Raw genomic sequence first — 11,928 nt, 5'->3', positions numbered from 1 at the left:
CGAAGGTAAGGAGTGGAACATTTGGGCCATCCACCAACCGACTGCCACTCGGTTGGGTACTCCCAGGGGCAGACCACAACCCGTCCTCTCACAACGGGCCGCGAGTCTGCTCCCGGGGATGGTCCAAAATGCCCACCCTGGGTGGGGCAGCACCCACAGAGCTCCCACCTCTATGATGAAGGCACCTCTTAGATGAAGGCACTGGCCAGAAGCTACCTCTGGTGGCCAGGGCTGGACAAGGACATTGAGGAATGGGTCAAGGCCTGTTACACATGCCAGAGATCCAGGCCAGAGATGCCACACGCCCCTGTGCACAGGTGGGAGGCCACACACACACCCTGGTCCCGCATTCACATCGACTATGCAGGGCCCTTCCAGGGCCAATTCTTAGTGGTAGTGGACAGCCACTCTAAGTGGCTGGAGGTAGTCCCTGTCCCCAACACAACCGCAGCTAGGACAATCCAGGTGCTCAGGGCTCTCTTTGCCACACACGGCCTCCCCGACGTAATTGTGTCTGATAACGGGCCTCAGTTTACCGCTAATGATTTCCAGGCATTCTTGAAGATGAATTGGATTAGACACGCCACCTCCGCGCCCTTCCACCCGTCGACTAACGGGCAAGCTGAACGGATGGTAAGGTAACGGACGGTAACGCACTCCGGCGCATCATCAGCAGGGACTGGCATCACAGACTGGCAAAATTTTTGCTTGCACAGCACAGCACACCACACCATGCGTTGCCACAGGGAAGAGCCCGGCAGAACTACGTTGGGGACAGCACCTCATCACCAAGCTTGACCGGCTGCACCCTGACCAAGTGGCGGCAGAGACTCAAAAGCCCTCATCACATAGGGTACTCAATGTGGGGGACCTGGTTTGGGCTAGTAAGGTATGGGGCAGGTCACCCATGGATTCCAGGGATTGTGGTTGAAAAAACGGGGCCTCTATCATACATCGTGGGGGTGGAAGGGGATCGACACATCAGGCGGCTCATTGACCAGCTCAGAGGAAGGGCCCCTGAGTGCACCAACCACGGCCAACCAGATAGCCACACCCCAGAGGAGGCCAGACCAACTGGAAACAGCACAGTCCCTGAACCAGAGGAGGATGGCCTCCTGCAGCTGGCCCTGCAGCAGCAGCAGGGCATCATCGGAAATGGGAATCTGGCGGCCAGACTCAACCCAGCACAGGAGCAGCACGAGCCAGACGTTCAAGGCCTGGGTGACGCCGCACCCAGACAGTCCACCAGGCCCCACAGGACACCAGCGTACTTAGCGGACTATGTTTGCAAGTGACCACCAACTCGCTGTATATGTATTATCACACATTGTATATATTTATGTATGTACATAGTTGTAGGATGGTTCTTCTCTAAGGGGGGAGGGGTGTTATGTATCCAGGTGCAGGCATCTGCATAGCAGCGGCCACTAGGGGGCATTGGCTTGGACAGTTTGGCGGGAAACCTAGTTTCGGCGGGAAACCTAGGGCCAACCCCATTGGCTGGCCACCTACCTGGCCAGGTATTTAAGGAGGCCAGGTAGCCCTTGTTCGCTAGTATGGCCCCCCCACAATAAAGAGCTGAACACGTACTCTGGCTGGTGTCTCTTCCTTGCGTCGGACCCACTACATTACATGTAATGTTGAAAGAGAGTTGTGAAGAAGAAGGCTATGTTTTGCTCTAAGGCATGTTTTACTTATTTGTGATTTGCTGGAGAGTCCTGACTGATTACTTGCTTCAAGATAGATATTGGAGTTTGTGACTCAACTGAGCATTGTTCTAATAGTCTTACTGCTCATTTCATCAAGAGACATACAGTATTTTAGGCTGCCACATCTAGCTAGCCACACCTAGAGCCCAGGAATAGGAGAGACAATGACTCCCAAGGTTTTGCATTATACTTACTAGAGCTACAGGACACAGATTTTAGGTTAGGGACTTCCAGAAGAAGTGTGGCAAACTGAAGACAATTATGAGAGAAGAGTCGGTGATTGCAGCAATGGCCAAAGACCCAGTGAGTAGCCCAGTTATTTAGAACATCTCTAGATATGGAGAGGATGGAGACTGCCCACATGTGTTCCAGACAGTTGCTCCTCATGAGGCGACAACAGCACAATGCTTTTCTGCAGGTCTGAGTATGAGGAAAGAATGGGATTAGCCATTTTGCTAATGGCAGAGGCTTTTAAAGGACACTAAGTTTGCAAATCGCACTTTACAATCATTTTTGGAAATTGTTCACTATCTACTTCTAAAGCCTGAAAGAGAGTTTCAGACTGTCAAGTTTGAAAATACTGGGTGAATTTGCCTTCAGTCTTGCATGAAAGAAGACTTTAATTAAGCTTAAGAATTTAAAGAATCTAAAATAAAAAGCAAAACTGTTTTGCCAACTGTTGCAGTCCTCCAGTGTTCTCTTGTTCCATCTTACCTTGAAGGAGGGCTGTGTGTTATTTTTTGGATGTTGCGTTTGAAATTTATGGGTGCAAGCAATGAACAAGTTGCTTTATAGAAATTAGAATAGAAGAATAAAACATTCACTCCCACAATTAATTTTGAGAAGGAGAACCTGGAGATGGGAGAATGTTAGTAGGTACATGGCTAAATGTCTTCTGGATACAGTTCTTTAAACAGTGTCATGAAGGCTAGTTTAATCATCAGGAAAAGGTGTTTCACTCATACTAACCTGGTTTGCAAAACACTTTTTTCAACTCCCACTTATTTTGAGTAACAATTCACTTGGGAATAAGTTTCTATTCCTGGCTTGCCCTTCTAACCTGTTGGTTCCTGAAACACAGCAACAGGATTATTGAGCAAAGAAATGCTCAAGAGGAGCATTTAAACATCCAATATCATTAATCGACAGAGTTGTCTTGTGCTGGACGGATATCTCTGGATTCAATTAAGAGTTACTTCTGCTCTCTGATTCTCTGCGTCCCTTGGACCTATATTTTTTTTCTTTGCTTTTATTGCCTACCATCCCAATGAAATTTTGTGTGGAATATGAGTGATATCAGGGACAGGACATCTCAGGAAATGCGGAGTTTTGCAGCACAAAAAATGACATGGGAAAGAAACAATTTTTGACAGTGAGATAACTGCACTTAAATCTTATTGAATGTATCCAATGCCCCAAATCAAACATATCTGTTGTATTATCCTGGTATTAATTTTGAGACCAAAATTATCATCAAAACATGGGTTTCTGCTGTGCATTGTGTTAGGAACCATATTTTATTTTTCAGTTGGTTCAGATAATATTCTTCATTTGCCTAATTATATTTCAAATTCCTTAATCCATATTTCTGCCAAACAAATATCATGAACAGAACATTCCATTTGAACTGAATAAGTGACAAATAGAGCTTGACCTATTTTGGGCCTTTATTTTTACCCCATTGATATTTTTGCACTGCTTTAACTTTCCTAATTGTTTTGAGCCCCTTTAATTTAGTTTCTTGTTCAGTTTGGCACAGAAAGTATGTACATTTTTTGCCCTCTCACAGTATAATTTCCTCTTCCAATATACTTATGAAACATTTGCAGCAAGTAAATCCCTTGAGTTTTCCTGAGAGTAAAACTTGGAAGAGGGGTAATATTGAGAAAACAACAATATCACATTTGTTTGGAAAGTCCTTGGGTCTTTTGGCTGTGGGAAAAGACTGAACGAACGAAGATTTAAAGCAACAGAAAGAGCTGTTGTAGACAGAAAGCCAATGATATTTCAGACAGTAGACATCTCCATTATTAGCATTTTGTGAATTCTTCTGCTGAGCTTCTGGCTTAAACCAATTACTTAAGGTAAGCATGTTCATGTTATTTTTTTCCACTGTTTTTTACAATAATAACTTGAAATTGCATCAACCTTGATGTTCTTTAATTTGTTTTGTTGACTAAACAAATACCCTATGTTTTGTAGTCGAGGGAAGACCAGGAGACAGCAGGCACAGTTTACAACGATTTATTTTGGGATCGTGCCCTGGGCGAGGCACCGCCGGGATTCCCTTTTATTTATACTCTAGCTCTGTAAACGTTAAACCAATCAGCGGGTGGTGTTCTCCCGCCACGTGGTGGCAGCCAATCAGGTGTGGTCAGCTGCACAAGCCGCGAGCTGTCAACAGGCTGTTGCTCCGGCCAGCTGGCAACTTCTGACAGCTCCGGTTGCTCTGCGCATGCGCGGCCCAGGCAACTTTGACAGCTGTCAGTGAGCTGTGCCTGCGCGGCAGCTTGACAGCTGTCAAAGTCAGCCGCTTCGCTGCGCCTGCATGGATGAGAGGCGGCAGCCCTTTTGACAGCTGTCATCGGGCTGCCGTGTTCTTCCTCACGAACGTGTGAGGAGAATAAACAGTTTAACAGTCAATATATAACACCCCTTCCCCCTCCCCTTGAAAGTTTTTAACTTGGCTGGGTTTTGCTGCTTCTGCTTCCGGCCCATTCGTAGTCGGCTATGTATGCTGGTGTTTTCCGCAGTCTGGTGGAGTGGCGGAGGTTCTCTCCGGGCTGATCTTCCTTTCCCCCGGCAATGGAAGTTGTTGGGCTTGGAGGTTCGGAAGCGTCAGAGGGATCGGAGATGTGCGTCGGTGGGCTTGGCGGCGTTTGTGGTGGAGTTGGGTTATGCAGCATAGTGGGGGGTGTTTAGGGGGGGCGGTTTTGCGGCACCCTGGGTCTCAACTGGTCGGCGTCCCATTTGATGTGCCGTCCTCCCCCTAAGTCAATTAGATAGGAGATTGGTCCTGTTTGGTTTAGTACAGGGGTGTCAAACTCAATTTCATTGAGGGCTGCATCAGCATTGCGGTTGCCCTCAAGGGGCTGGATGGGTATGGCCAGGGTGGGCATGGCCTACTGGGTGGGCATGGCTAGAGTACGTATGGCCTATTGGGTGGGCGTGGCCAGCTCTACATCGTTTGCATCAAGGGTGCCTATGGGGGCCTGGGCAGGAGTGGGACAGATGTGAGGGTCTCTGGCAGAAGGAGGGTCTCTGGGCCAGGGCCAAGGCAGTGGGGGCCGTTCCCTCACTGTTTCAAGGATGGCTTCACGGGCCACATGAAACCACTTCGTGGGCCGCATCCGGCCCCCGGGCCTTGTGTTTGACATGTCTGGTTTAGTACTACGCCTTGAACCCATTTGTCGCCAGCCCCTAAGTTCCTGGCCCAGATGAGTTGTCCGGGAGGGAAGGTTTTGATGGGCGGTGTATGGTCAGTTTCTGCGGCTGTCCTGTCAGGGTGCAAGCGGTCCAGTTTGGTGACCAGGCGGCGGCCCCAGTGGAGTTCGGCTGGTGATTTCCCGGTGGAGGAGCAAGGGGTTGAGTGTTGGGCTAGGAGGAATTGTGCCAGCCGGCAGTGCCAGTCTCCAGAGATGATTTTCTTCAGGGAGTCCCTGGTGGCCTTCACCATGACCTCTGCGAGGCCGTTCGAAGACGGGTGAAAGGGTGCAGACGTGGTGTGCCTAATTAAGTTGTCCCTGGTGAAAATCTGGAAGTCATGAGAGGTAAATTGGGGGCCGTTGTCGGACACTAGGACATCGGGTAACCCGTGGGTGGCGAAAACCCTCCTCAATTTCTTTGGAAGTTGGATAAAAGTCAGAATTAGCCTCTCTGTCTCATTCTTCAACTTTCTTGCTCTTAGCCATTGCTAGGTCTTGTTGTTATCTGCTCAGCCTGCTAGGTGTGTGTGTCTGTGTGTGTGTGTCTGTGTGTGTCTATGTCTCTGTGTGTTTGTGAAACAATTTCCCCTGAATCCCATCCTTTGCTTCTTATCGGAATAGGACAGTGGATGCTGCAGTTACATAATATTTAGAAATCACCAGTGGAACAGCAGGCAACTCACTTAAGAACCGTTAGTTAGTCAGCAGATTCCTCAGTCTCCTGCAGTGGGCAAAGTCATTTTAAAAATTCAAATAAGATAGACAACTATTTAAAAGTTTCAGACATAATCCCGCATGTTGCAGGATTCAGGATCCTTTTTTAAAATTGAAAAATAGAAATTGAATATAGCATCCCCTACCTGCTATCTTGGTTGAGGCTCCACTCTGCAGTGCCACATAAACCACACAGAATGCCATAAGAATTTAAGAAAAGCCAAACAAAGTCAACAGGTTTCCAACTGCTTTTTTCTATTTATTTGTTCATACTTCCCCTAGCGCTATTGTTTCTCTTCCTTTTCTCTCAAACATTGAATTGTAAGCTACTCATAAGATGTCCCCTTTCTGATTCACATAGTTCCATGGACATTTCTGATGTTCTATGACAGGGGTCCCCAACCCCTCATCTGTGAACCGGTACCAGGCTGCGGCACACCAGCAACCGGTCCACACAAACAACCAAAGCCCCATCCACGGGATGCAGTCAGCACACAAAATCATGCCCCCTCTGGTCCACGGAAAAACCTCTCCCCACGTAACTGGTCCCTGGTGCTCAAAAGGTTGGGGACTTCTGTTTTATGACACATTCATGTCAGATATATGTTTTATTTTTTTATTTTTTTATTTTTAATCCCATTTATATCCCGCCCTTTTCCAAAGACTCAGGGCGGCTTACAATTTAAAGCACAAATCAATGTGCTTAGCAATAGCCTTCATTCTATGTATATGCCTGCTTATTAGGGCTTTCGCCCCCACCCCACGGCATTATTACAAAGTCAGCTTATTGCCCCCAACAATCTGGGTCCTCATTTTACCTACCTCGGAATGATGGAAGGCTGAGTCAACCTTGAGCCTGGTGGGACTTGAACCTGCACTAATTGCAGGCAGCTGGTGTTACTTAAGGAGGCATTAGCCCACTGCTCCACCAAGGCTCTAGTGAATTACGTCCAACGGTGATGGCTTTGAGGGGGTTGTGTTAATTGTCTTGGGTTGCTATGTACTGTATTCACCATGATTGCTGCATACAGAATGATTTATTTGTTGATATTTATATATTTGTATCCTTTTATTATTTTTATCAGCAACTCAAGGTGGCGAACATGCCTAATACTCCTGCCTCCTCCTACTTTCCCTACAACAATAACCCTGTGAGGTGGGTTGGGCTGACAGAATGACCGCCCCCAAGTCACCCAGCCAGTTCCATGCCTAAGGTGGGACTAGAGTTCGCAGTGTCCTGGCTTAGAGCCTGATGCCTTAACTATTAGGCGAAATTACTCATAGTCTTCTGTGACTGGTGCCTTATTGAAGCATGAACAAATCAATCAATCGACCACTCAATCAATTTCTATTTTTGTTATATTTTTGCTACTAAAGGTCATAAATTATCACTGTTACCATAAACAACAACATTTTACATAGCTTTACTGTATGTAGGTGATGTTTTGCAGATGTGTCACAGGAAAAAAGAGAAGGGAGGCAAGAGAACTAAAGGAAAGCAATGAAACAAAAAGTCATTTTTTGATTGCACAAACGTGGGCTGAATAAAAATTGAGCCTCCTTCAAGCGGAGCTTGAGGTCTATCCCTTTAGTCACATACCCATGTAGTTTTCTGCAAAACAATATCATTGCCACCTTCTGGAATACATTTTATAACTTCTTAGTCCTGTTTAAAGGGACGCGGTGGCTCAGTGGGTTAGGACGCTGAGCTTGTCGATAAGAAGGTCGGCAGTTTGGCGGATCGAATCCCGAGTGCCACGTAACAGAGTGAGCGCCTGTTACTCGTCCCAGCTTCTGCCAACCTAGCAGTTCAAAAGCACGTAAAAATGCAAGTAGAAAAATAGGGACCACTACGGTGGGAAGGTAACAGCGTTCCGTGCGCCTTTGGCATCTAGTCATGCCGGCCACATGACCACGGAGACGTCCTTGGACAAGCGCTGGCTCTTTGGCTTTGAAACGGAGATGAGCACCGGCCCCTAGAGTCGGAAACGACTAGCACGCATGTGCGGGGGAACCTTTACCTTTACCTTTAGTCCTCTTTACCGCCCTAATATGCCTTGAGGTTTCCCATCAGCTTATGACCCGGCTTAGCTTCCTAGCCCAGTCAAAATTGGCCAGGGGATACGGACTGCTGTGAAGGTAGATTTATCTGTTAAGATATGGGACAAAAGAAAATGTGCAAAGGATTCAAAACAACTAATAGAAAAATATGAACAATACTAATAAATATTGTTTAAAAATAAAAAGTTTAAAAATCACAATGGAGATTCTCAATCATCCAGGTCATGGTTGTCCCAAAGGTGCTTTTTTGCCTTTGGGATACTTTAAAAATACTTTTGAAAATACGTTAAGATTGTCAAATGTATATGTCAGGACGAGGGGGAGGGAATCCTTTGGTGTTGTTTTGTATTTTTCCTATACGTTCTTCATATTTTAATATTTCCTCTTAATCTGAAAATGGAAATTTGATGACCATAAGTGGTGCAGTCATAACTGGTATAATAACATAACTGGTGCGGTGTTGTGTAGGTGAGTATTTCCATCTCCTAGGGAAGCTACCAGTAATTTCGGAAATGTTTTGTTTTTTATTTTTAGCGGATCACCACTCATTCTGTTTGGGAAGAAATGCAATCTATTAATGGCATCCATATGAGATCATCGTCTGTTATGCCAGGAAATGAACTGGAGAATTGTCTACTCACATGGGTCTTATCACTATGTTTTTCACCGTTTATGTATTTCTTGGCACAAACTCTTTCAAGAGAGAAAAGGAAATTAAAGGAGGTGATGAAGAGGATGGGACTACGAGATGCAGCATTCTGGTGAGCTGTGGTTTCTTTTTGTCACCTGAAACCAGCAACTTCATGCCAGAAAAGAAAGCAGGAATCTACTGCTACTTAGCACAGAATTAAGCCAAGCACTGGTCATGAAACAGTTGCTCAAAATAGTGATTCTGTGTTGTTTTCTCTCCAATTTAGACATTTACCTGTCCTTGCTTCCTCTGTACCTTAGAGTGATGCAGTTAAATGTGCCTAAATATTCTTTCACTTTTGATTTTGCAAAATAATTTTCAAGAAACACAGGTTACAGGATCCTTTTGGGCTTCTCTTAATGGCATAATGTTCATAGTTATTCCAGTGACCTATAGACATTCATTTTAACAAGGTTAACAGTCTCTCTCTCTCTCTCTCTCTCTCTCTCTCTCTCTCTCTCTCTCTCTCTCTCTCTCTCTCTCTCTCTCTCTCTCTCTCTCTCTCTCTCTCTCTCTCTCTCTCTCTCTCTTGTAGGCTTTCCTGGGGTTTGCTGTATGGTGTGTACATATTGATTTTGTCCTGTGCATTGGCATTTCTTTTGAAACATTTCTATTTCCACTTGAGCAACGTTTCTACATTGTTTGTTCTATTCTTCCTTTATGGCATATCATGTGTAAGTCCTCCATGTTTGCTTTCAGCGTATTTCCTGAACTGTTGAAATTCATAATAGTTAAACTGCTTCAATGTCTGATTGAACTTTCTCAATATACATTTCTGTTTTGCTGGAGGGAAATTCCTGGAATCGGGTGAGAAGGAACTTTTATAAGTTAAAGGATTCCTTCTCCTGCTTTTTCCTTTGCTTTTCTGTTTCATATGAAACATCCATAATGGGAGGGTTTGAAGGATCTTATGGTGCCAAAAATGACTTTTTTTGCAGGAGAAATATTGGGGCTTCTGGGACCAAATGGTGCTGGTAAAAGTACAACAATTAGCATGATAATGGGAGATGTGGATCCAACTGCCGGGCAAGTAAGTGTAACTTGTGCTTTTAAAAAGAAATGTTTATTATGGTCTTTCTGTTATTTATTATTGGACAGTAAAACTGTGAATCCAGTTTAGGAAGGTAATGGCAATATCACCGCTTTAAATAATATTACTGTAATATATCAGAGAATGTAAGAAGGAAAGACAGAGACCCGTGGAGAAAATCTATTTATTAATTTATCAAAGGCATAGTGATTGGAGAGGAAACTTTCTGTGGAGATTCCTGAGTCACCTTCATTGCAACCTAATTCTCCACAGACCTTATAATCTGCCATATTGTCTGCTTCTGCATTATTCGTGTATTGTACTAGATCTCATCTTCCTTCTTGGATTACATCAAGAGCCTTAATAAACTTACCAATTTAATATTAACAGCAACCCTTATTGATCAGGAATGCACCTGGTCACATCTTTGATATTTCAAAGTATATTCTTACATTGGACAAAAAGAAATGAGGTCCTTATGCTGCCTATTTGGAACAGGTGTGGATCAAAGGAGCTGAGGGAGCTGCGACAGAGGAGAAGGCTGCTCTTGGCTACTGTCCTCAGGAGAATGCGCTCTGGTCCAACCTGACCGTGAAAGAACATTTTGAGATTTTTGCAGCTGTAAAAGGAATAAGGAAGGACGATGCCACCATGGCCATTGATCGGTAGTAACAGCCTGGGATATTGTTTTTATTATAAAATTTATTTCCCAAGATTTTTCATTCTTAGGAGCTGAATTTCTCAGGCTGTATGTTTGAAATTAACAATACTCTGGAAAGTATGAAATTGCTTTCGGAGTAGTTAGCAAAAAACAGGTATTCTTGCATATCTCTGAATAACATACATACATACATACATACATACATACATACATACATACATATTCATTCCAGTTATTTTACTGCAGTGTGCTGTGTTTTGCAACTGTCATACAAAGAGGCTCATGAAGAGAATAAAAGAGCAAAATTTTTGCTTTTTTTCAGAATAACTCGAGTTCTGGACCTTGAAGTGCATTTAAAAAAGACAACTAAGACACTATCTGCTGGATTCAGTAGAAAAGTAAGCTCTGTGATTCATTGTATTTTAGCCACAAGTCTTGTGATACCATATCCAGCTGCGCTTTGTCATTCCTCCTTTTAAACTTCTTCCTCAATGCAGTTTTGTCCAGCTTGTCTGCTCCCTTAAAGTATTCCCATAAAATAAAGAAATGAAGTTGAGGAAAGGAGAGACAGGGCTGAAGAGGAGACAGGGGGCCTTTTGGCATGAGGAGCCATGCTAGGACACCATGGAGACCTGCATTTTACAGCTGGCAAGCCATCATACATAACTAGAATTTGTGTGATAAGCTCCTTGCTTAAAAATATGTCAGTGTTTCACATGGCTAAACGAAAGGAGACCATGCTAAAGAATGACAGAATTGCATGTTCCTGAGTACTCAAGCCCAAAATCTTCTAAACTGACTGATTTCTTTACCTAGCTTTGTAATACATTGGATTCCTCTATCATTGTCTGAAATGCTGTTATATTGCTGTATAGAATATTAAGATTCTTAAATAATGCACACTTTGAAAATCTGAGGACATAGACAATAAGTCTCCTGATAATTGTCTTAAAAAAAACTAAATTGGTAATTACTGAGAATTCGTTACATCTCAGAATGTACTTTGTGTTAAGCCACAAAGACTGTTCTCAAGCCTGATGAGGTTTGTAGTAGAACAGAGTGAAAGAATATCTTTCTCCATTCCAGTTCTTCAAGAAGATACCATGTAAAAATTAAAGTGCCTTTTAATAACTCCCAGTGTACTGGTAAGTATCTCAGCACACTAATATTAGTTTGTCCTCACTGATATGTTGCTTTTCCATTTGTGCGGCTATCATTAGGAAAGCGTGTGTTTCAAGAACATATTGAAATGTGCATTCTTCGCATTTTCATCATTTGTGTGGGTGAAATATTTAAGAGGGTTTAATATAATTTCCTGAATTTCAGTTGTGCTTTGCCCTGAGCATGTTGAGTAATCCTACCTCGTGGCTACTAGATGAACCAACCACTGGCCTGGATCCCAAAGGAAAACGCCAAGTGTGGCAAGTGTTCTATACATTGAACTAAAAGTAGGTTTGCGTACTTACAGTTGTAATAAAAATTTATCTCCAATCTCTTAGCTTTTATATCTCAATAATCAAGTGTGTGTTGTTTGAATTTATAAAAAGTTTCTGACAAAATTCCACGGGGATTTGATTTCCACTCGTACTTCTTGTAGCGTCTTAGTGTTCTCTTAAGAAATGTTATTTTCCTATCTG

General features: G+C 43.8%; 1 protein-coding gene across 1 annotated transcript; it reads left to right on the top strand.

Annotated features, from left to right (window-relative positions):
- Window positions 1–9,542: 9,542 nt before the first annotated feature.
- LOC310634882 (ATP-binding cassette sub-family A member 9-like) lies at window positions 9,543–11,737 on the top strand (the record flags this gene model as incomplete). Its single annotated transcript, XM_083353420.1, has 4 exons — window positions 9,543–9,630; window positions 10,129–10,295; window positions 10,614–10,689; window positions 11,618–11,737. Exons 1-4 carry the CDS (start codon window positions 9,595–9,597, stop codon window positions 11,735–11,737), a joined length of 399 nt encoding a protein of 132 aa, XP_083209546.1. The 5' UTR covers window positions 9,543–9,594.
- Window positions 11,738–11,928: the final 191 nt, after the last annotated feature.

The sequence above is a fragment of the Vipera ursinii genome (genome assembly GCF_947247035.1).
Source record: "Vipera ursinii genome assembly, chromosome: 2".
Taxonomy (NCBI): Eukaryota; Metazoa; Chordata; class Lepidosauria; order Squamata; family Viperidae; genus Vipera; species Vipera ursinii.
Note: the sequence above shows the minus strand (reverse complement) of the source record. Positions and strands in the feature narration are given on the sequence as shown.